Genomic DNA, 25,193 nt, shown 5'->3' with positions numbered 1-25,193 from the left:
GTAATCCTAGCTATACAGAAGGCTGGGAGAGAAGCATCACCAGTTTGAGGCCAGCCTGGCTGACTTGGTCAAATTTTTAAAAAATCAAAATAGGCCACATGTGTATCACATGACTGTAAACCAAGCATTTAAGAGATAGAAAAAGGAAAATCAGAAACTTGAGACTAGTCTGAGCCACATGAGCCCATTTTTACAGAAAAAAAAAATCAGGCTGGGAAGACAGCTTGCCAAGCATACATAGATACTGGTTTCATCTCCCGCACCAAAGAAGAGAGCAGAGGGGGAGGGGGAGAGGGAGGGAGGAGAATTACAGAGGGAGGTGTGACTCCAGTAGAATACTTGCTTTGCATGTTCAAATCCCTGTGTTCAATCCTTGGTACCACAAAAAAAGAAGGAAGGAAGAAAAGAGGGGAGAAGAGATGGAGAGAGAGAGTTGGGCACAGTGGTTTATACCAATAATCCCAGCACCTGGGACAGGAAGATTGCCAAGAATTGGATGCTATAGAGTAAGTTACAGGCCAGCCTGCGCTACAGAGTAATACTCTGCTAAAAATAAACAAAATAAAAAAACAGAAAGGTGAAAAAGAGGAAGATAAAAAAAAAAAAAGCCAGGCAGTGGTGGCGCACATCTTTAATCCCAGCACTTGGGAGGCAGAGGCAGGTGGATTTCTGAGTTCCAGGCCAGCCTGGTTTACAGAGTGAGTTCCAGGACAGCCAGTACTACACAGAGAAACCCTGTCTCGAAAAAAAAAAAAAAAAAAAAGAAGGAAGATGGAAAGAAAGGAAGAACAGAAGGAGGAAGGGAAGGAGGGAAAGAGGGAAAGAGAAAAGGAAAGGAAAAAAGAAAGAGAAACTTCTATTGCATTGTTGGTCTTTTAAATTTTCTTTTTAGATTTATTCATTTATTTTATTTTATGTATATGAAAGTTTTGCTTGAGTGTATGTCGATATATCACATGTGTCCCTGGAGTCCTCAGAGGTCAGAAGAGGCTCTGAGTGCCATGTGGGTTCTGGGAATCAAACCCAGATTCTCTGCAAGAACAATAAGTGCTCTTAACCACTGAGTCCTCCGTCCAGCCCTGCTGATGGCCTTTTTGAAACAGAGTCTCTTAGAACTGGCCCAGGCTGACTTAGAACTCAGTAAGTAGCCCAGGCTGGCCTCCCCAACATTGGAGTTGAGGCATGTGTGATCATGCCCAGCCAATTGTATTACCTTTAAGGCACAATCCTTTATGGTTCTGCTTCTTACATGGGCAGTCAGTGGCTTAAGTAGTATATGTGCCCAGGGGACCCTGGCAGGTCACCCCAGTATCACTGAGCAGGTATAATGGACCTTCTCTGATAGGAATGTGTGGCAAGTGCTCTGTACAGTAGGGTCACCAGTGGCACACATAGCGATGAACACATAAAATGAGACTAGTACAAACCAGCTGAATTGTTTGAAAGATTGATTTATTTATTATTTTGTGTGGATGGGCACCACATGGATGCAGATACACACACACACCAGACACAGACACACACACACACACACACACACCAGAACAGGTAGTCAGATCCCCTGGAGCTGGTATTACAGGGAGTATTACAGAGATCCATCTGATATGAGTGCTGAGATCTGAACCCAGCCCCTATACAAAAACAACAAGTGCTCTTAACCATTGAACTATCTCGCCAGCCCCTAGACAGAATTTTTTTTAAATTTTATTTCATTTTATTTATTTAATGTATGAGTGCTCTGCTGCATCTACATCCACAGGCCAGAAGGCATACATGCAGGCAAAACACTATACATAATAAATAAATCTTTTTTTAAAATTAATTTTAAGCTAGGCAATTATGGCACATACCTTTAATTCCAGCACTTAGGGGGTGCCACATGGTACTGGCTTTAGAGTCTAGAACAGAAGGGACTATTGATGCAGGTTAGCTAAAGCTAAGAAATTAGTGGTGACTAAAAAGAAACCAATATCACTGAGGTGAAATCTTCTGAGAGTGTTTTCTGAGAGTCCCCCCTCACTGATCACCAATAAAATTAACTTTAAAAACCAGTGTGGTAGCACATACCAGTAATCTCAGCACTCAGTAGATAAAAGGTCATCCTTGGTTACATGAAGAATTCAGGGGGGGCTGGAGAGATGGCTCAGTGGTTAAGGGCGCTGGCTGCTTTTCCAGAGGTCCCAAGTATTTGCTAGCATACACATGAGAGCTCACAGCTGTTTGCAACTTCAGGATCTGACACCCTCACACGGACATACATATAGGCAAAACACTAACGCACATAAAATAAATAAATAAATAATTTTAAAAAATAATTCAGAGCTAATATGGGCTACATGAGACATTGTCTTTAAAAAAACAAAGAAAGAAAGAAAGAAAGAAAAAAAAAAAGCCAGGGCCAGCCCAGCAAGATGGCTCAGCAGGAAAAGGCACTTGCCACCAAATCCAACAACCTGAATTCCATTCCCAGACCTACATTGTGGAAGGAGAGAACCATTTCCTAAAGGTTACCCTCCAATCTCACACAAATGCTGTGACATGCCCCATTCCCACTTACCACTAAATAGTAAATGTAAATAAAACTATTAGTCAGTTGTAAGTAAATTCACATAGAGAGCGCTAACGGCAACCACAAAGGACGGGACGGTTCTAGACTATCAACCTAGATCTATTTCTCCATCCAACTCACCCACAAGGCCCTGCTCTGACCTGTGACCCCACCCTACCAGCTATGCTAGGACAGGAAAGAATATCGGACCATGACATTCTTTCCAAAAAGCTCCTCGGACCATGACTCAGAGAGCCTATACTGGGGGGTGGATACAGGAGGATCAGAAGGTTAAGATAATATTCAGCTCTGAAGCAAATTCAAACCAGGATGCCTGAGACCTGCCTCCAGAGAAACAGAAACAGAAGCTTGAGCATGACCATGCATGAGGAATTCAGAGTTATCCTTGAGTACACGGGGAGTCTGAGGTCAGTCTGGCCTATTCCAGAGAGAGACAGAGACAGAGACAGACAGACAGACAGACAGACAGACAGACACAGAGAGACAGAGAGACAGAGAGACCAATCCTGAGAAAGCATTGTGGCTCATACCTATAATCCTAGCACTTGGGAGAGTTTAAGGCAATTAGGTTGCCAAGAGTTCTAGGCTAGCCTGGGTTAAAAAATAAACCCCCTGCCCCCAATCTCAAATGACTGAAACAAAATAAAAAGTTAAGGAAGTAGTTCGGGGGCTATGTGTGACACTAGAATTTGGGCCTTACACTTAGCTTCTCCCTCACAGCCTCAGAATGGCTGCCATAGCTCAAATCGATCATTCCTATGTCACAAAATACAAAGCAAAAAAATAGAAGTCAAGCAGAAAAATGACTGCCTCCTTGCACCTGTCTAATGTGCCTAGAGACCAGAGGTGTTGGATCCCCTGGAGCTGAAGCTACAGGTGGTTGTGAGCTGCTTTACATGGGTCCTGGGAACCCAAGTCCAGTCCCCTGGGGTCAGTGACCCCACCTAGGGAGAACACTGTAAGGTCAAGAACTTCATGAGACTCATCTATGCCCTCAGAGCCCAGCAGGCTTCTCATATGCTACATGCTCAGCAAATGAACATTTGTCAACTCTGAAGCCAAAGAAACTGCTCCCTGAGCCACTGCTCACCCGGCTGCCCCAGAACCAGGTCATCTTTCTCCCTTCCCACAGGAATGTCCTATAAATGAGAAGTGCTCCAGCTAACTGGTGCCAGAAACAGGGCTTGGATTTCACAGGCCAAGTGACCTCCCCCTGAGTGAGGGTGGAGACCTGGGGGCCCCAGAGTTTGGCCATAAATAGCCCAGTTTCAAAGTTGCCCCACCCCCATTTCTGCTTGACTCACTGGAGCAGAGAGGGTGGGACTCTGGCCTCCAGAACTGAGGGCATGACCGTGGCCAGTGGTCAAGAGTTTGGAATCTACAAGGACAGGCCCAGCCAGAGTCCACATTCTCCCCAGCCAAGCCTCTGGTCCAGCAGCCTGGTGAAGCTCGGGAAGCTGAGGCTAGTGAAGGAAGCCGGAGGCGAGCCAGAGGCGAGCCCCAGCTCCCTGATGCAGGAGTAGATTCCACTTGAGGCATTCCACTAGATTCCACCACAGAGCAAGGCCATACCCCTGCCCAATTTAACTGAGGAGCACCGGGTCTCATGTGCCTTACTGAGAGGAGTCACATTGTTTTTGGCTCAATGTAGAAATTTCCAGAATACATCCCAGGGCTCAGTAAATGTCTGTGACTGAATGTCCTGGCCTGGAATCTTGGAAATCTGTTGGCTAGGCTCAAGCTGTTCCCTGTCTGTCCAGAGTGGGTGTTTGCTTCCCCTGTAGAAATCATCCCATGAATTCATCTTTTCACTAATCTGAGGCCTCTCTAACCCAAATGTCAATGCTGTGAACAGAGGAACCCGTTCTCATTTGCCGGGGCACACCCAGCTTCTACTATAGCACTTGACCTATACTAGGTATCAGGAAAATAACACAAACTAAGTGTGGTGATGCTTGCCAGCAATCCCAGCACTGGTGGCTGAGGCAGGAAGAACAAATCAAGAACCATATAGGGGCTGGAGAGATGAATTCGGCAGTTAAGAGCACTTACTGTTCTGGTTGATGACACAGGGTTGGTTCCCAGCACCAACATGATGGCTCACAACTATGCTTAACTCTAGTTCTTAGGGCTACCCCCATCCTCTGAGGCTACCACACACACACAGTACACAAAAATACATGCAGACAAAATATTCATATACACAGAGTAAAAACAAATGCCTTATTTTTATAATGTCCTATATAGTCTTTAAATATAGGCTACATGAGAATCCCTAGTATTGAACAATGACAAAGACACTTGTTTAGTGATGTGGCTGAGGACATTACTCATTGGTGAGGCACTTGCCTAACACACTTAAGACCCAAGGGGAGGAAGAAAGGAAGGAAGATAGGAGGAGTATAAGAAGTTGGGGAAGGCGACATTTGTCAAAACAAAGGGTATTGAAAGGCCTAGAATTTGTGGGCTGGAACAAGGACATAAATGTGGTCTCTGGTGGCTTGGTTTAATGTCTTTATGACATAGCATCGATGATATTTGATGTACTTTCTTTTCCCTGGACCTGCCTTTCTTCCTTTCTTTTTCTCTTTCCTTCTTTCATTTGTAAATGAGGTCTCATGTGGCTGAAGCTGGCCTCAAGTGCATTATGTAGCTGAGGATGACCCTGAACCTTTGATCTTCTTGTCTCTACCTCCTAAGTGCTGGACTTAGAGGTGCAAGCAACCAGGACTAAAGGCATGCATCACCACTGCCTGGCAAAAGGAATTATTTTTATTAGGAGTGGAGAGATACTCAGTGGTTAAAAACACTTGCTGCTGCTGGGCAGTGGTGGCGTATGCCTTTAATACCAGCACTTGGGAGGCAGAGGCAGGTGGATTTCTAAGTTGGAGGCCAGACTGGTCTACAGAGTGAGTTCCAGGACAGCCAGGACTACACAGAGAAACCCTGTCTCGAAAAAGCAAAACCCAAACAAAGCAAATAAACAAAAAAAAAAAAAAAAAAAAACACTTGCTGCTCTTGCAGAGGACCCAGGTTTAGTTCTCAGCGCCACTCGGCAGTTCACACCCTTCCATAATTCCAACTCTAGAGATTCCCACACCATCTTCTTGCCTCTGAGGGTGGCCATGAAGGTGCACTTACAGACATGCAAGCCAAACACACAAATAAATTGTATTTTAACTCTAATTTTTAATTTTTATTATTTTTAAAAATGGCATAAAAGGTATGTGCACCAGAATACAGGTGTTCTCAGAAGCTAGAGGCATTGGGTCTCTTTAGAACTGGAGTTATAGGCAACGTAGGCTGCCAGGGTGGGTGCTGGGAACTGATTTCAGTTCCTCTACAAGAGCAGCACACATTCTTTTAAGTCTTAACATATCTCTCCAACACCTATTTTTCCCAATTTTTTAAATTACTTCATTTTTATTTAGTGTGTGTTAACATACACATATGCACGCTGTGTGTGCCATAGTGCACATGTGGAGGTCAGGGGACAACTTGTGGGAATTGGTTCTCCCCTTCCACCATGTGGGTCCCCAATCTTCGGGCCTGACAGCAGATACCTGTACCTTCAGACTCATCTCTTCAGCCCTTAGTTCCTCATTTTTAAAGGGGGACTAATACGCAACTGCCCTGCAGGATGGCAAAGCCACTGTTTGCCTGTCTACCTTAGGTCTTCCATAGAGGTGTGGTTATGATTCTGCTGCTGTTCTCAGCAGAACAGAATAAGGAGATGGCCAGAGTGGTGACACAAGACAAGAATATGAGTCCTTGTCACTGGGTCTGTGGCCTTGATATCCCTCAAGATCTCCCTGAGCCTGTCACTTTTACTATTTAATGGGCACTAATATGCTAGTTCTCTCAACAAGGCCCTGTGAGGATTCAAATTCCCTGACCTTACATCAGTGGAATAGAGAAGACCTGAGATACCAATAGGCCTGCAAGGACTTTAAGAACCTGCTAGCTTAGCAAGGCTGGACTGAAAATAGTTTCTGGACCCCTGCACACTGACTGACCAGCGATACCCCACACTACTTTGAAGAACACAATCTTATTTTACTTCACCTGTACTACAGATGAGGAAGGGAAGTCACATTTAGTAAGATTCTGCAGGCATCTGAACCCTTTCTTCTAACAGTAGCCCTCTCAGGAACCACACTCCAAACATTTATTCACAGGATCATAAAAAAGGCATACCAGGGCTGTGTAGGATACAAGAGCCCATGACAACATATGTGTCCACAATGATCATTTAACAGCACAAACCAAGATGTGAGCCCCCTAACTGTCGGACACCATTCTGCCCCGGTGTTTGCATCCAGTCCTGGACCCGAAAGAACTCAGCAAATATTTGCTAGATGAATGAATGAGCTAAGCAGGGTAGAGCTTGCCTGTAATCAGGAGGTTACAAGCAATTACAAACCAAAGAAGATGGCAGAGGGCCAATGAGATGGTTCAGTAGACAACAATGTTTGCAGTTAAGCCTAATATCTGAGTACAATCCTTTGGACCCACACAGTGGAAGAAGGAAACGTATTCCCACAAATTGTCCTCTGACCTCATTCATGCTCAGTAATACAGATGCACAAACATCACACACACACACACACACACACATAAACACATGAAATAAATAAAAATGTAATTTAAAAATTAAGAAATGCAGGGTGGTAGTGGCACACGCCTTTAATCCCAGCACTTGGGAGGCAGAGGCAGTCGGATTTCTGAGTTTGAGGCCAGCCTGGTCTACAGAGTGAGTTCCAGGACAGCCAGGACTACACAGAGAAACCCTGTCTCGAAAAACCAAAAGAAATAAAAATAAAAATAAAAATTAAGAAATGAAGACAGTGGTAGTGCACACACCTTTAGTCCCAGTGCTCAGGGGCAGAGCCAGGTAGATCTCTGTGAGTTCAAGGCAAGCCTGGTCTACAGAGTGAGTTCCAGGCTACAAAGTGAGACTCTTTCTCAAAAGTAAATAAATAAAATGAAGATAAATTTTGAGCCTAGATCTCTTAGCAGCAATGTTCTTAAATATTCCCACTGCAAGGCATATGACCTAGTTATGGCAAGATATCCATCACTATGTTATAACAAAATAAATAAGCCAGGCAGAGTAGCACGCTCCAGAGACAGCAGGATTGCTACTGAGGCAGCAGGATTGCTAAGACCAGCCACATAGGATCACACAGGGATAACCAAGGCTACATAACAAGACCTCTCCCATCTCAAAAAGAGTTACATATGTCCTTAACTTATTAACTAATAAGCACAAGCATAAAAAGTACCCTGGGAACTGGAGAGATGGCTCAGTGGTTAAAAGCACTGACTGTTCTTCCAAAGGTCCTGAGTTCAATTCCCAGCAATCACGTGGTGGCTCACAACCATCTGCAATGAGATCTGATGCCCTCTTCTGGCCTGCAAGCACACATGCAGGCAGAACACTATATACATAATAAATAAATAAATCTTTAAAAATAAAAAAGAATACTATGATATAAAAACATCAACAGTGGTTACCACTGTTAAGGGGAAGGGGTTGTTGGTTGTCTTGTTCTTGTTGTTGAAACATGGTCTCATGTAGCCCAGGCTGGCCTCGAACTCACTCCTTCTCCTGCCTCTACCTCTCAAGTGTTAGAATTACTTCTGTTTTGTTCTTTTCTACTGATGGAACGAACCCAGGGTCCTATGTATCTCAGCAAGGACTCTACCACTGAGCTATCTCTCACCCTGACTGTGAGGTGATCACATTAACTCCTTGCTGTTTCATTCTGGTGAGTACATGTTGACTTTTTAATTTTTAAAGCACCAATTTTATTTTTCAAAATGTATCATTGAGCTTTGGAGATGATTCAGCAGGTAATGATGCTTACAGCCTAGACTGATAATCTGATTTCCAAGTTTGTCCTCTGACCTTCACATGTGCACCATGATGCAAAGGCATATATATGCATGCACACACACAAAATATATAAAGAAATAAAGGTTTTAAAAATCCACAAATACGCCGGGCAGTGGTGGCGTACACCTTTAGCACTTGGGAGGCAGAGGCAGGCAGATTTCTGAGTTCCAGGCCAGCCTGGTCTACAGAGTGAGTTCCAGGATAGCCAGGGCTACACAAAGAAACCCTGCCTCGAAAAACAAAAAACAAAAAAAAATCCACAAATAAGGCTACTTTAAACTCAGAAATCCTAGATTCTGAGTCCTAGATTCTTTTAATGTAATTTTGTGAAACAGAGATAGAAACTAAGATGTTGGGAGGCAAAGGCAGGCAGATTTCTGAGTTTGAGGCCAGCCTGGTCTACAGAGTGAGTTCCAGGTCAGCCCGGGCTATACTGAGAAACCCTGTCTCGAAAAACCCAAAAAAAAAAAAAAGAAAAGAAAAGAAACTGAGATGTTTATTTGTAAAAGAGTTTCACTCTATAGCACTGGTTAGCCTGAAACTCACTATGTAGACCAGGCTGGCCTCAAACACACAGATATCTGCCTCCTTAGTGCTGGAAATAAAGGTGTGCACCACCACTTCCAACAAAAAGGTTTATTGATATTGATTGTGTAGCAAGCACCAAGCCCTACTCTCTCACATACTTTAACCTAATGTGATAGCGAATGTTGACTGTCAAAACTGACAAGCCTCTGGGCACATCTGTGAGGAACTTTCTAGACTAGGTTAATGAGGTGGGAAGACCCACCCTTGATGTGGCTAATGCCATTCCAAGGACTAGGGTCACACATCTACATAAATAAAAAGAGAAAGAGAGCTGAACAGCAGCATTCATCTCCATCTGCTTATGAACTGTAGACGCACTGTGACCTGTGACCTGTGACCTGTGACCTAAAACCCTTGCTGCCAGAACTTCAGGATTTCTGTGCCACAGTGGACCGTACAGATCCTTCCTTAAATTGTTTTTTGTTTGTTTGGTTGATGGGTTTGGGGGTTGGTTGGTTGGTTGGTTGGTTGGTTGGTTGGTTGGTTGAATGAAAGAGATTAAAACCCCTTTGTAATGAATAAACTAGACCTCAGAGAGCCAATGTCTTGCAGTGGGAATGTTTAAAAACATCACAGGAAGAGGGGTAGGAATTGCACACACCTTTAATATCAGCACCCAGGAAGCAGAGGCAGGTGGATCTCTGAGTTGGAGGCCAGCCTGGTCTACAGATCGAGTTTCAAAAGAAGATTGCTTCTGAGAAATCTGGGTTCAATTTTTCATGTACATTAGTTTGTTTGTTTGTTGTAAGAGTCTCACTTTGTAGCCTGGAACTCACTGTGTAGATCAGGCAAGTGTGACCTTAGGCAAGTAATCTTACCTTTCAGTGTCTCCATTTGTATAGTAAGATTAACAGTGTGTCTTATTCAAGGGGGTGGCCTTGGGAAAGCAATGAAATGACACAAGGAAGGCACAGCACAGTGCCCAGCACATTGGGGGAACTCAATAAGCAGTGGACACTGCTTATTGTTTTTATTTCCATTGTTTTGTTTTGTTTTGTTTTGGTTGGTTGGTTGGTTGGTTGGTTGGTTGGTTGGTTGGTTGGTTGGTTGGTTGGTTTTTCGAGACAGCGTTTCTCTGTATAGCCTTGGCTGTCCTGGAACTCACTCTGTAGACCAGGCTGGCCTCAGACTCAGAAATCCACCTGCCTCTGCCTCCCAAGTGCTGGGATTAAAGGCGTGCACCACCACTGCTTGGCTCCATTGTTATTTCTTCTCTCACCACCAGCAGGAGGCCATCACAGGAATGGGCCTCAACCTGTGTCTAAAGACCCACAGGCAGTTTTTTTAATGTGTTTGTTGTATTTAGAGGAGATGACAGTGTTTGGACTACTCCCTAGCCCTAATTCTTTTTATTAAATTCTATATATTGTATGTGTTTCTGTATAGGAACAACACAAGTGTGCAGAGGTCAGAGAACAGCTTGCAGGAAATCAGTTCTCTTCCTCCAGCATGTGGCTTCTGGAGATTGAACTCAAATCATTAGGTTTGGCAGCAAGCACTTTTACCTGCTGAACCTTGTCACTGGCAACAGTCACAAGCATTTCAATGGAGTTCTGCAGATCAGGCCAGCACTAGGTCATGTCAAGTTTTGTCTGTGAGGAGTCACATGATCCAAGCTTCTGTGTGTGCAGCCAAAAAAAGTCTCCTTAAGAACAATGGTCAAGCCGGGCAGTGGTGGCGCACGCCTTTAATCCCAGCACTTGGGAGGCAGAGGCAGGCGGATTTCTGAGTTCGAGGCCAGCCTGGTCTACAGAGTGAGTTCCAGGACAGCCAGGACTATACAGAGAAACCCTGTCTCGAAAAACCAAAAAAAAAAAAAAAAAAAAAAAAGAACAATGGTCAAAATAACAGGTCTTTGCATTCATGGGAGACACAGACAGGGATCCCATTCATGCTTATTCCAGGCACAGAAGTCCCCCTGGCACCTAAGGGGCACAGAACCCTCAGCTCAGCAGAATAGGTCACCCCAAATTAGCTACAGCCACTTTAAAGCTGTCAATGCATGAAGCCAAGTCACATGGGACACGGTGTTGTCTATTTCCCAGAGGAGGAGCCAGAGGTTGACTGGCCTCAGAGTTCCAAGGACCCATAACAGAAAAGCTCAAAGTTCACCAGCCAGAATGAGCCTAGAGACCTTCTTAAAGATTTAGGAAAGTAAAAGAAGCCAGAGATATACCCTATTGATTGATCCTCAAACACTCTCAAGATTCAAGATGTGCAGAGCTCAGTTCCAGCCTTAGATGGGGCAGTAGAGCTCAGAAGTATACAGTGGCTTCTGTTACCAGAAAGCTTCCAGGTTGGAGGTATAGCTCAGTGGTACAGTTCTTGTCAGCCATGCATTAGGCCCTTGGTTTGATTCCCAGCACCAGGGAGGGAGGAAGAGTTTCTATTCTAGACACTTGAAATGCGCTGTCTCATCCTAATGAATGGGCTGCCCATGGCTTTACGTGCATTATTCTTTACTCTTGCAGAAAACAAAGCATGGCAGACAGTATCATCCAAGACTGGGACAATCATGGCCTCTGTATCCAGATAGAAATCAGTTCAGTTGTAGTCAGAATCTTCTTAGCTGTTTAACTTTTAAAATAAGTAACTTGCTAGTATAAAAACCAAATAATAATAGCAATTCTTATTATTCTAGACTATCTTTTATCATGAACATTTATTATGTGCTAATGTATACTTATGCCTTTTCTTCTCCTTTGTTTCCTTTGGTTTTCTGGTTTATTTGTTTTTTGATTCAGGGTCTTACTTATCGTTCAGGTTGGCCTGAAACTCATAGTAATCCTCCTGCCTCAGCCTCCTGGGTGCTTAGTATTAAAAGTATGTGTCACCATGCCCAGCCTTTTACTCTTTCTTCTTTTTGTTTTCTTATTTAAAATAAAAAGATTTATTTTTATTTACATCTGTCTGCATGGATGTACACCATGGTCTGTTGGTGCTCACCAAGGCCAGAAGAGGGTGTCAAATCCCCTGGAGCTGGGTTCATAGGCAGTTGTGAGCCACCCCAATGTGGGTACTGGGACTAGAACTCAGGTTCTCTGAGCATTAAGCACACTCAGCCATCAAGCCATCTCACCAGCCCCTCCAAACAGTTTTTTTTTTACATTTCTCTACATTTTATTTGCCAAACCTAATAAAGAAAATGTCTTGTACTTTTCAACTGGGAGAAACTCTAATAAAGTAATTCAGAGTTTTAAAAGAGACCTCCTTGAGAGCAAAGACTTCGCTTATATAGGAAAAGGATTCTTTCATCATGGTCTCCCCAATGCAACATATTTTATTTTTAATTCCTCTAGTCACTATCATTAAATTTTTCAGAAGCATATCAGCTCTATATTTTTTTAATTTCATACATGAATACACTGTATTTATATCATTCCTACCCCACCAACTATCCTCATGTTCCCTTCCAGTATATATATCCCCTTCAGAAATTCATGTCCTCTTCCTCTATAATTACTTTTGTTTGCACACACACACACACACACACACACACACCAGTGAGTCCCATAATGGTTACCCATATGTACACGGGTATAGGACTGACCACTTCAGCTTGGGTGACCTATCAGGGGGCTCATCCCTAAAGAAAACTGACTGTCCTTTAGTAGCAATTAACTGCTTATAGCTCTTCAATAGGATAAGGCCTTCTGAACCTTTCCCCAGTCACTGTTGGCATGTCAACGTGGTGTGCTCTTGGGAGGGAACCATATTGTTGAGAGTTCACGGTTACAACATCCCTATCACATCCAGAAGACTATCTCTGTCCTCGGGCTCCAACAAGCTTTCCACCACCACCACCCCTTTCTCTGTGTCCCTTAGTCCTGGGTATAGGGTTATCTTATAGGTGTCCCATCTGAGGCTGGGCACACCAATGTCACTCACTCTCTGTACCTCGGCTGCTGCGGTTCTCTGAAATGGCCCTTGACCATTGCAAAAGAAGGTTTTTAAAGAGCGATAGGAGCTGCACTGAGAGAGCACATGAATTTGGCATCCCCTCTTTGTATGTTCTTAAGGAGAAGTCTTACTGTGTTGCCCAGGAGGACCCTGAATGTCTGAGCTCAACAGATCCTCTTGCTCCAGTCTCATGAATACCTGAGATTACAGGTTTGTAATCTTTTTTGACCATCTTTTTTAATATATATCTTTAAAAATCATAATCTCAGTGGAGTATGGTAGCACACACCTTTAGTCCCAGCACTTGGGAGGTGGAGACAGGTAGCTCTCTGTGGGTTCCAGGACTGCCAGGGTTACACAGAGAAACTTTGTCTTGAGGGGCAGGGGAATCTCTGCATGACATGTAACTTTCCCACTTGGAATAAAGCACTTAGACTAAACTTTTCTTTATTAGCTTTTACTGTGCCTTAGTATTATTTTTCATTGCACAACAGATTCACTGTCACTGTCAGTATGTTCAGCCAAATTGGAAAAGGGATGAAAGAAAAAAGGGCATTTTCCTTGCAGGCATCCCTCCCTCTCCTCCCCAGCCTGGTAGCAAAGGGCCCCGGCTAGTTCTGGCATTAGCTTTGCACACACAATGGGCCTCTCTAAGCAGCAGACAGAGGCGTGCTGGCTGCCAGCTTGCACCCAGCTCTAGTCACAAACATATCCCTGTGGCTGAGAGCAGGCTCAGAAGATTTGTGCAGATCCTTGACTTAGCAGAAAAAAAAAAAAGTTCTAGGAGGCAAACTGGGGTGGCTGAGGCCTAGCTGAGCCCCCAAGCTTGGGCCAGGGAAAGAGGCTTATGGGAACTGCCTGGAGTTCACTGGTGACACTTGTTCTTCCAGGACATTCTCCGAATTCTATATCCACCAAGCTGCCTTGCCAAGCATCTGGATGACAGGCCTGCCTTCCACGGCTTGTCCAGGTAATCTTAGGAGAAGGCTGAGGCTGGGGAAGTTCAGAACAATGTGACCAGTGATCAGGCTTGCAGGAAACCTTGACTCCAGAAGCTCCTAAGAGTCCTGGTTACTACTTGGGAAAATGGAGTGCCTAACCCAAACAAACTTCTCAAAATCTCAAGGGACAAGCACAACTCAGCATCCTCCTGTCCTCTAAGCTGTTCAAATCACTCCTGCACTAGGCTTTTGAGCCAGGTTCCTCACCCGACACCCCTCCCTCCATACCAGCCTGTTGTGCTGCCTTGAGGAGGCCTCCCCTTTCCATGAGGCAGCTGGCCTAGAGACCAGATCAAAAGACTTCAAGGCTGTGAACAGAGCTAAGTGGTAGAAAAGCACCTAATGTGTGTGACTCTTAAGTTCAGCTCCAGGTCTCTCAGTACCACATCAACACTAAAGCAAGCGGGGGAGAGGGAGGGAGAGAGAATGAAGATTCAAGTAAGAAAAACTGGAAAGCAGAACACAGTGATTAAGGTATATAATCCTCCACAGACAATGGTGGCACACACCTTTAACCACAGTGCTCAGGGGGAAGAGGCAGGTGAATCTCTGAGTTCAAAGCCAGCCTGGTCTATGGAGTAAGTTCCAGGACAGCCAGGGCTACACAGTGAAACCCTGACTCAAAAACAAACAAACAACAACAAACAAGATATATAATCCTGACAGTCAAGGGGCTGGGGCCCGGGATAAACAGTAAGACTACCTCAAAAAAAAAAAAAAAAAACCTAAAAAGAGCCAGATATGGCTGGGCGGTGGTGGCACACGCCTTTAATCCCAGCACTTGGGAGACAGAGGCAGAGGCAGGCAAATTTCTGAGTTCGAGGCCAGCCTGGTCTACAGAGTGAGTTCCAGGACAGCCAGGACTACACAGAGAAACTCTGCCTCAAAAAAAAAAAAAAAAAAAAAAAAAAAAAGGTTGTGTGTGTGGTTTGCCCGGGTTGTTTCTTGGTATGTCTGTGTCTATATGTGCCACATATGTGAGGATGCTCATAGAGGCCAGAAGAGGGCATTGGATCCCTAAAGCAGCAGTTATAGGTAGCAGTAAACCACTGATCTTGGTGCTGGGAACTGAACTTGGGTCCTGCAAAAGAGCATCAAGCAGACAATGAACTGTCCCTCCGCCCTCTCCCTCCCCTCCCTACCAGACCCAAGCTAGCCTAGCCAAGGATGACCTTGAAGTTCTAATCCTCCTGCTTCTACCTCCCACCAAATGCTAATCACCCATCCTTCTCAGAATGACATATGTGCTACAAATAAATCGTTCTCAACCTAAAGACGAGAGGGTATGGATTGGGAACATAGCTCCAGTAACACTATGTCATCTGTCCACTAAGATATCAAACAGCAAGTCACATGATATGGCACATGTCTTTAATCCCAGCATCTGGAAGCAAGAAGCAGGCAGATCTCTGCGAGTTCAAAGCCAACCTAGTTTACATAGTGAGTTCTGGAACAGCCAGGACTAAATAGAGAGACCCTCTTTCAAAACAAACAAACAAAAAGAGTTGCAAACAACAAAAACTAAAGGAGCTTTAACATCAACTGCCATGTAATCCATCTAGATGTGAACAGTCCCATACACGCTCCTGCTCCCATAAACCCAGCCACCTTCCTGCCATTTCTTCCTTTATTCTATCAAACCATAAGCTTACAATAAATCCTACCCCCTTAACAAATACAATAAAATGTGACATTTTGATGAATGCCACTTGTTTTAAATCACATCACTGGCTATAAATATTAAAATCATAAGAGGTCTGAAAGGAAAAGTCTCTCTCCTATCCATAAAGTGTAGGATGCTATTTGTTGACTCTTCTCTTAAGGTACAATTGATAGAGGCTGGGGATATAGCTACTGGTAGAATGCTGCCTTTAATTTTCTTTTTATTGATTTATTCATTTTTTATTTTTTATGTGTGTTTTGCCTGAACATACGCATGTGTACCACTTGCATGCCTGGTGCCCCACAGAGGTTGGGAGGGTGCTGGATCCCTGGAATTGGAGTTTCAGACGACTATGAATCACCATGTGTCTCACTAGTAACTGTAGTTGACCTAGAATCCCCTATGTAGAACAGGCTGCCCTTGACCTCACGAAGATCTTCCTGCTTCTGCTTTGTGAGTGTTGGTTTTTACTGCCTCATATCTCTCTCTCTCTCTCTCTCTCTCTCTCTGTGTGTGTGTTACATATAAAACTGATATACATATATATGTACATATATGTGTGTGTGTGTGTGTGTGTGTGTGTGTGTGTGTGTGTGTGTATTTCCATACCACATGTACCAGGCACAGTGGTACACACTTGTAATCACAACACTCAGTAGGTAGAGGGAGGAAGAGCAGTTCAAAGTCACCCTCAGTTACATAGGGAGTTCAAGGCCAACCTGAGCTATATAAAACACTATCAAAAACCAAACCAGACAAAACAAAACCACTGTACACAATGAAATAAATAAAATGTATCAATACTAGTTATAGATATGCCTAAAATGTAAGATAAAACAAAATTGAACTGGAGTTGAGGTCTTGGACCACAAGAATGGCAAAGGTGAGGGTCTGGGGCAATAGCTCAGTGGCTAAGAGTGGGTCAAAAGGCCAGGCAGTGGTGGCGCACACCTTTAATCCCAACACTTGGAAGGCAGAGGTAGGCGGATTTCTGAGTTCAAGGCCAGCATGGTCTACAGAGTGAGTTCCAGGACAGCCAGAGCTATACAGAGAAACCCTGCCTCAAAAAAAAAACAAAAAAAGAGTGGGTCAAAAGAAGACCCAGGTACTAGGCACACACATAGTGCACAGATATACAAGCAGGCAAAACACCAATTTAAATAAGATCAAAATTTATCTCTAAAAGTGGCAAAGGTCACCCAGGGTCCCAAAGCCTCTTTATGCCTGTGTCATCTTAGAGACCCTTTGGGGAAAGCTGGCAGGATTGGGGTTTGGGACTGACCTCAGCAGCTTTGCTAGCTATGGCATGGTTCGTCAGCCTCCACCATCTCTCTGTTCCTATTCTGGGCAAGAAGCCAAGGATACATTCCTCAGGCCCCTGCAGGCTGGAGCTGACACAGTAGAGTTCGAGGAAAAGGCTGAGCAAAGCAGAAATCTCCTGAGAGTGTCAAAAGGCAGATAACCACATCAGGAGGCTTTTTGGGGTGGGGGACAATGGAAAAACTGAGAACCAGAGAAAGTGAGACTCTTCAAGACCACACATGAACAGCTTTGCAGAGAGTCACCCAAGTAAGGTTCTCCTCAAAACACTTCTCTAATCTTCACTGTATGTGATAGGACACTACATCTGGTCAAATCTCAGGATTTGAGGGTCCCTGGATGCTAAAAGAGCCTGGGATTAAAAAGCCCCTGTGGCCCTTCAGCAAAGAATCTTAGTTTTTCTTTCTGGATCCTCACTCTTTGATTTATCACTCAATGGGTGGCACATCCTAGTCACAACCCAGAGAGCTGGGAGTTGTGTCCCCATTAAAAGAGGAAATTAAGGTTCATAGAAATGAAGTGATTTGTCCATGACCACACTACTAGTGTGTTAGAAACAAGAAATACAAACCAGACCTACTTAGCTCTGTGCCTACTCTCCTTCCAGCAGCCCACACTGAGCCCAGGTAGGATCTGATTCTATTTTCATGACCACATCTCCTTAAGGCCAGACTGGAGCCACTTGGGGCCTTAGGGAAGGAGGAAAGAAATTAAAACAGTCCTTCACAGCCTCTGGGTTCTGTACCCCAGTACTTACCCTCCAACACAACTTCCTTGCCTGTCTTCTTGAGGGCCTGTACCGCTTCATCGTGGGTAGCAGAAGACAAATCTTCACCATTCACAGACAGAATGGCATCCCCAACAAAGAGGGCCTCTGTCTGGTCTGCTGCCAGTCCCTTGAAGATCTTGGAAATGAGAATAGGCATCTTGTTTTCCCGGCCCCCTGTACATAGGCACAAAACAAAGAGGAAACCGAGGCAGGTGCTTCAACACATTGGAAACTTACCAAGGCAAAATTGACTCAATGCTGGGGAAGGAGAGATGGGTGAATCATGGGAGATGAAGGTGAACTGTGGCTACAATCTCAGCATTCAGGGGGCTTAGGTAGGAATGGACTGCCTTGGATGCAGAGCCACACAGAGATATAGCAAGACAGGCTAATAATATATCTTCTGAATCCATAATACTGTAGTTTGGCTCTGGATCTTTTGTTTAAATGTTTTGTGTGTTCGCTGCTTTATTGATTTTTTAATGTTTTATATTTTAAGCAGTTTCCCACAGTATGAGAATTTATTGATAACCCCCAATCTGGAATTAAGAGGAGTAGTGATGTTATGGCCTGGAAGGCTCTCTTCCATAACCAACAATGTTTAGAATCCAGAGCTGGGTGTGGTACAGAATACCTGTTATCTCAGCACTAGGAAATAGGGCTGGAGGAGGGGGACTGAGGCCAGCCCAGATATATAAGGCCATCTTAAAAAATAATTAGGGCTGGAGAGATGGCTCAGTGGTTAAGAGCACGGACTGCTCTTTAAGAGGTCCTGAGTTTGATTCCCAGTAACCACATGGTGGCTCACAACCATCTCTAATGGGATCCGATGCCCTCTTCTAGTGTGTCTGAAGACAGCTGCAGTGCACTCACATACATCAAATAAATCTTTTTTTGGTTTTTCAAGACAGGGTTTCTCTGTGTAGTCCTGGCTGTCCTGGAACTCACTCTGTAGACCAGGCTGGCCTCGAACTCAGAAATCCACCTGTCTCTGTCTCCCAAGTGCTGGGATTAAAGGCGTGCACCACCACTGCCCGGCTAAATAAATCTTTAAAAAAAATTAATTAATTAATTAAATGGGCTTTGTTAACCCAGATTCACACTAGAAAGGAAGGCTTTAAGTTCTAGAAATTTGAAAAGCACATCTGAATTTCATCTCTGATATAAGAAAGTAATACATTTTACTGGATTACTTTACTATTAAATCTTAAATGCCATTTTAAATTTTTAACATGTATTTACTTATTTTGTGTCTGAATGTGTGTTTTCAAGTACACATGTGCTATATATAGCATACATGTGGAGATCAGAGGACAAACTTGTAGGAGTTGGTTCTCTCCTTCCACAGTTGGGTCCTGGGGTCAAACTGCTCATCAGTCTTGGCAGCAAGCACCTTTACTTCTGAGCCAGTGGTTTTCAACCTGTGGGTCTCTACCCCTTTGAGAGGGGGTCAAACAACCCTTTCATAGGGATTGCATATCAGACGTCCTTTATATTGGATATTTACACTATTATTCATACCAATAGCAAAATTACAGTTATGAAGTAACACTGAAAATAATTTCATGGTTGGGGATTACCACAACATGAGGAACTGTATTAAATGGTCACAGTGTTAGATAAGTTGAGAACCCCTGCTTCTGAGCCATTTCATCAGCCCTCAGGTGCCTTTTGCTTGTTTGTTTGTTTGTTTGATACAAGATCTCACTATGCAGCCCTGACTGGCCCAGAACTTACTATGTCCAACAAGCTATTCTGAAACTCAGAGAGATCCACCTGCCTCTGCCTCTAGGGTGCTAAGACTAAAGACATTTGCCACCACACTCAAACCAAATGTCTTTTTAAAATAGTCAGCTGGGCTGGGCATGGTGGTACTTGCTTGTAGTCCCATCACTGAGGTGGCGAAAAAAATAAAGGATTACTGCACATTCAAGACCAACCCTTTATTTTTTTTTTTTTTTTTTGGTTTTTCCAGACAGGGTTTCTCTGTGTAGCCCTGGCTGTCCTGGAACTCACTCTGTAGACCAGGCTGGCCTCGAACTCAGAAATCCGCCTGCCTCTGCCTCCCAAGTGCTGGGATTAAAGGCGTGCGCCACCACCGCCCGGCAAGACCAACCCTTTATACATATGAAGTTTCAGGGCAGCACGCACTGCACAGCAAGACAGTCTCCTAAAGACTCAAGGCAGACCCTTGAATGTCATAGTCCTGGCCCATCCTCAAAGTACTGATGACGAGAGATTAGTGCCATAGAGCAATAGGTCATTGTCTCGAGGTTATATAAGTCAGTGACATTTGAGCCTGGAAAATCTCTCCCAACCCCACCCATGCCCGACAGTTGCTTGTGGCACTGCACGCACAAAGCTTGAGGCCTAGGAGAAGAAGGTGTTTCTATTTATATCTAGCCTCCCCCACCTAAAAGTAGGGACTTCAGTTCCATTTGAAGCTATGACCATTCCCAGCTGCCTCATGGACTCAGCTGGACCCCAGAAGGGAAGTTACCATGGCAACAGGAGCCCAGTCTTCAATCCAGGAAGAACTGATTGAAACTGTTACTTTCCCTGAAGTCCCATAAAAATGTCCTTCCAACACCTGGAAGGACAGATTTGGGTTGTGACCCTGCTCCTCTGAGAGTCGGTTTGTCTGTCTGCAAAGTGGAACTTTATAAAACTCTAGTTCCTTCCTGCTCTGACACAGAGTGTATTTTCTTAATTGGTTTCCTGGTTTTTAAACTGTTTCTGGGCCTGTCCTAGAGTTTGGGATGAAAGCTGGTGCCTGCTCTCTGTTTTCCATTCCCCGTTTAGACTCATGGGGTTAGCTGCCTGGGAAGGGCGCTCCAAGTACTGATTCCCTGGACAATCTTTAGGGCAACAGTGGCTCTGTAATTAAGATTTAAATCATGGTTCTGCCATTCACTGACTGATCCTGGGGAAATTGGTTTTCCCTTTTGAGTCTGAGTTCCTTCACCTGCAACAGTGGAGATTAAACTCACCACTGATGATCAAACTCACCTTTCACCACTCTTGGTCAAGATGAAATAGACCATGAGCTAAGTGCAACCGCCACAACACCTAACACACAGTGACATTCACCACCATGCTCATTCCCTAACCTAGGCCAAAGGATCTAAGAGAGGTACCAATAAATACAGCCATATCCTAGGAGGCCTGGGGATGTATGGATACTTTCAATCTGATAGACAGGGGGACAGGAATGGTGAACCTAGCAGCTGGGTATGAACATAGATTTTAAGCATCACATTTAGTTGCTTTGAGAGTCCCTTCTGGCCTCTCTCACACATGCTGGCAAACCCTGCCCTCAGAAACATCCTCATCGTAGAGTACCAAAACAGACTCAGAGATGGGAAGTGACTTGTGGAAGTTCCCAGAGTTCTGGAACTCTAATGGCAGTCTAAATGAGCTGGGAAAGTAGTCAGTTGGTAAAGTGCTTGCCCAGCATATATAAAGCTCTAGGCTTGATCCCCAGCACAACATAAACCTATTTTAGCAGCACATCCCAGTAATCCAAGCACTCTGGAGGTGGAAATAGGAAGATTATATTCGGTGTTCTCCCTTGCTACATAGAGACTATAAGGTCAGCCTGGGATGCATGAGACCCTGTCAAACAATTGTCAGTCTTGGAAACTAAGAATCCTTAAGAAGGAACGGCAACTCTGGGTTCACTCTGTCCATGTACAAATGGGCAGATGAGGAGACTCAAACCTAGCCATCAGGACTCCCAGCCTAGGCAAACAGCCTCTGGGGCCCAAGATGTCTAGGTCCTTACTGGGCCCCTCTCTGTTACCATGCCTGTGCCTCTTACCCATCTCTGCCACCCATATTGAGCTCCCAGACTCCAGGCCTTCACCCCATCCGCCTAGGTTGTGTCTCATGACTTCCCCCTTTTTGTCCTAGCAGTGCCCCAGGCCTCAATTCCCTTTCCTTTCGCCGCCTGCGCCGCCCCCGTCTGTCTTCCCGAGGACCCTCCTGCCCTTGGTACCCATAGCTACCGTTTTTTTGCTTCAAAACAGAACTAAGCACCTATGTCCTTGGTGTGCCCCCATCCTTCCACACTTGAGTCTTCCGAGTCCCCTATAAAACACTCAAACTCCCCAAGCCCCTTCCGACCTTGGTGCTCTTCCCTCACTCCGTTCCTTCTTCCCCCGGAGACTCCGCTCCGCCGTAGACAGGTTTTCAGTTACCCAGTCTCCGTGCACAGCCAGCCCCCGTGACCCCTGAACGCTCCTCAGCGGCACAGACTACACAACCCCGTGCCCTCGGTGCCCCGCACCTACCCTTGATGCTGATGCCCAGCCCGCCGGCGTCGGCCTTGCGCACCGTCACGCGGCGCCGCTGGAGCAGCAGCGCCTCTGGCAGCTGTGGAGGCGCCGCGCCGGGCTCCGCGGCGCCGTTGAGCTGCGCGGGCTCGGGCTCCGGGCCGGGCTCGCCGTCGGCGGGGCTCACGGTCAGCGTGTCCTCCGCCAGAGTGAGCAACACCCGCTGCCACCGCTCACCACCAACCCCGGAGCCTGCCCCGGAGCGCAGTTCCAGCAACCAGGTGCGCGGAGCGCGCCTGCCTGACGCCATCTTCGCCTCGAAGTCCCAGTACGCTGCGCTCGCCCGGTCCCGCTGTACCCGGCCCGCTCCGACCCAGAGCCCAGGGCAGAGGGCGGCGGGGCAGCAGATCCAGCCGCCACCTTACCCCGGGCCTCGGGGGCGGAGCTTCGGAAGACAGGCTGTCGGGGGCGGTGCTAAAGGGGGCGGGGCCCGGGAATGACTGAAGAGACTCTACCGGGTAACCTAAGGATGCGAAGCGCGATCACTTGGGAGTGGATCAGAACCGCGTTCCCGCGAGGCCACAGTTGGAGGAGGTAGACGGTGGGATGCTCTGCAGGAACATAAAGGGGCTGGGCTCCGTGGATGGGGCAACACAAGGATCCGATTCTGTGCACCGTCGAGGATTGAACTGTAGCTCGGTGGAAGAAGGACAAGAAAAAGAATCAAGGATCCTGGGGCAGGGCTACCTGTGGCAGGACGGTAGGCTCTAGGGACTTTGCAGACAGAATTAACTGGTAACGAGCTAAAGAAGAAGATGGTTTCCCACGTTTTGTGTGCCCTGGGGAGAGGGTACCAGAGGAGGTCTGTGGGCGTGACTCAGCTTGAGGGAGCAACCTCTAAAGAGGTAAGCTTATCCACCAGGAGGAGAAACGCCACTCCTTTGAGGGCTTGGCAAGTTTGAGTCCAGTCTAGGCTACATGAGACCCTGCCTTTTAAAAAATACAAAAGACATCAAGAGATAGAAAGCTCAGCAGTTAAGAGCATGTGCTGCTCTTACAGATGACCAGAGTAAAATTCACAGGACGCACGCTGGGCAGCTCGCAACTACTTGTAACTCCAGCTCCATGGAGATCTGACACCATTCTTGGGAACCTGTATTCACATTGCAAACACCTACACCCGTGCACACAAAAATAATGAAAATAAATAAAAAGACGTGTTATATACATACATACAATACACGTATGTCACTAATTCAGTGTTTGCATGGCACATGAGCTGGCTGATCTATGCTATCATTTGTGAGTGTGTAAATCCTGCATAACCAATACATTGTTGCTACTTTATTGATGAGGAAACTGAGCCACAGGATTACTAAAAACAGACCTCTCTTCTAACCTGGTTCTTTCCAGCTTCCAAGCCGATATCCCTCCTATTTCCTTGTGCTGCATGGATAGCAGCAGGAGATAATTTCACTATTCACTAATTGAGCACTGACTGGACCAAGCAAGATGCCATACATCTGTAATCACAACACTCTGGAGCCTGAAGCAGGAGGATCATGAATTAACTCTAGGCTAGCTAGAGTTCATAGCAAGTTCCAGGTTATACTTTTTTAAATTGTTTTAATTTTTACATGGATTGATGTTTTGCCTTTGTGACTGCCTGTGCTCCACATAGAGTCTGCAAGGACCAGAAGAGGGCCTCTGATCCCAGAAACTAGAGCTAAAGATGGTTTTAAGCTGCCATATATGTGCTTGACATTGAACTCCAGACTTTAAGTTAAATATTGAAGGACAAACTAGCCCTACTGAGGAAGATCTGTAATCTCAGATACTCAGAAAATCTGAAGCAGGAGAATCACAAGTTCAAGGCTGGCCTGGGTAACTGCGGGAGACCCTGTTTTAAATTTTTAAAATACAGCAACAGGTGGTAGTGGTGGTACACACCTTTGATCCCAGCACTCAGAAGGCAGAGACAGGTGAATCTCTAAAACTGTGGCCAGCATGTTCTACAGAGTGAGTTCCAGAAGAGAGAGAGAGACAGAGAGAGAGAGAGAGAGAGAGACAGAGAGAGAGACAGAGAGAGAGAGACAGAGAGAGAGAAAGAAGACCACCAGGAACTGAGGCCCTTTCCCAAAACCAAGTCTAGAATTAGGTCCTTAAAAGTCTCCCCACGTATTGCCCTGCTTAATGAAACCCAGACAGACTTTCTGGGAAGGAACCTTAACAGAGCACTCCTCCCCTAGGAAATGTTCTCTGTGGACAGAGCTGAGGAAAGGGGAAGTGGGCAAGTAGGCATCTGTATACCAAGCAGCTAGCAGAGAAGGAGAAAGTGCAGAACCAGACAAGTATGTGTAGTGTATGTGTGTGTGTGTGTGTGTGTGTGTGTGTGTGTGTATGTGTGTCCAAGATCACACAGCACCAGTGATGCCAATCATCTGCTTCCCTGCCCTGCCAGCTACCTCATCAATGTGTAGCCAGAGGAATGCTCTACTCCCCCACTTAGTCAACTGTAGCCAGAAATTGACCATACACAGGAACACACACACACACACACACACACACCTGGCTACTTACCAAACCCCTGGGCAAAGCTCCCAGAGAAAACTGGTTCACTCCAAAGAGATAGGAGGAGGAGCTGGGAAAAGAAAAACCACAAGGGAACTGCCAGCCACTGAAGGCTCTACTGGCTCAGGCTATGAAAGCAAGTCTGAAGTCCTAGTCAGACAGTGTGTTTCCTCTGCACAGGCTCCAGGACAAGGAGCAGGCGTTCCTGTGCTCCCAGCAGTCATGATGAGAACCACCATGACTGAGTACATCACCCAGTAAGTGCTTTCTATGGTCTACACTCGGGAGGCTGAGGTGCATTTCCAAGTTTAAGGTCATTCTACATACCAATTGTCTCAAAGTAAAACAGCAAAGCAATAAGCCTGGCTCCCTCTTTGTGAGCTTGCACAGTAGAAATGGCTATTAACTGGATGTGGTATCTCTTGTTGAGATCAATGATCATAGGCTAGAGACGCAACTGTCCCAAGCACTACAGAGGACTTTAGTCAGGTTAGGTGGCACTGAAGAGGTAGAGGCAGAAGGATCAGGAGTTGGATAGCAGCCTGGACTCCATGAAACTCTATCTCAAGAGAGAGAGAGAGAGAGAGAGAGAGAGAGAGAGAGAGAGAGAGAGAAACACGCCTTTAATTCCAGCACTTG

At 45.5% G+C, this 25,193-nt stretch overlaps 1 protein-coding gene across 1 annotated transcript in view; it reads right to left on the bottom strand.

Annotated features, from left to right (window-relative positions):
• Snta1 (syntrophin alpha 1) overlaps nucleotides 1-22,398 on the bottom strand; it is a 30,559-nt gene extending 8,161 nt beyond the window's left edge. The window contains exons 1-2 of the mRNA XM_028775286.1: nucleotides 22,002-22,398; nucleotides 17,698-17,883 (exon numbers count right to left, since the gene is read on the bottom strand). Coding sequence (XP_028631119.1) covers nucleotides 17,698-17,883; nucleotides 22,002-22,293 — 478 coding nt within the window. The 5' untranslated portion in view covers nucleotides 22,294-22,398. The remainder of the gene's footprint in view (nucleotides 1-17,697; nucleotides 17,884-22,001) is intronic.
• Nucleotides 22,399-25,193: the final 2,795 nt, after the last annotated feature.

The sequence above is a fragment of the Grammomys surdaster genome, unplaced genomic scaffold, assembly GCF_004785775.1.
Source record: "Grammomys surdaster isolate TR1022 unplaced genomic scaffold, NIH_TR_1.0 254, whole genome shotgun sequence".
NCBI classification, from domain to species: domain Eukaryota; kingdom Metazoa; phylum Chordata; class Mammalia; order Rodentia; family Muridae; genus Grammomys; species Grammomys surdaster.
Note: the sequence above shows the minus strand (reverse complement) of the source record. Positions and strands in the feature narration are given on the sequence as shown.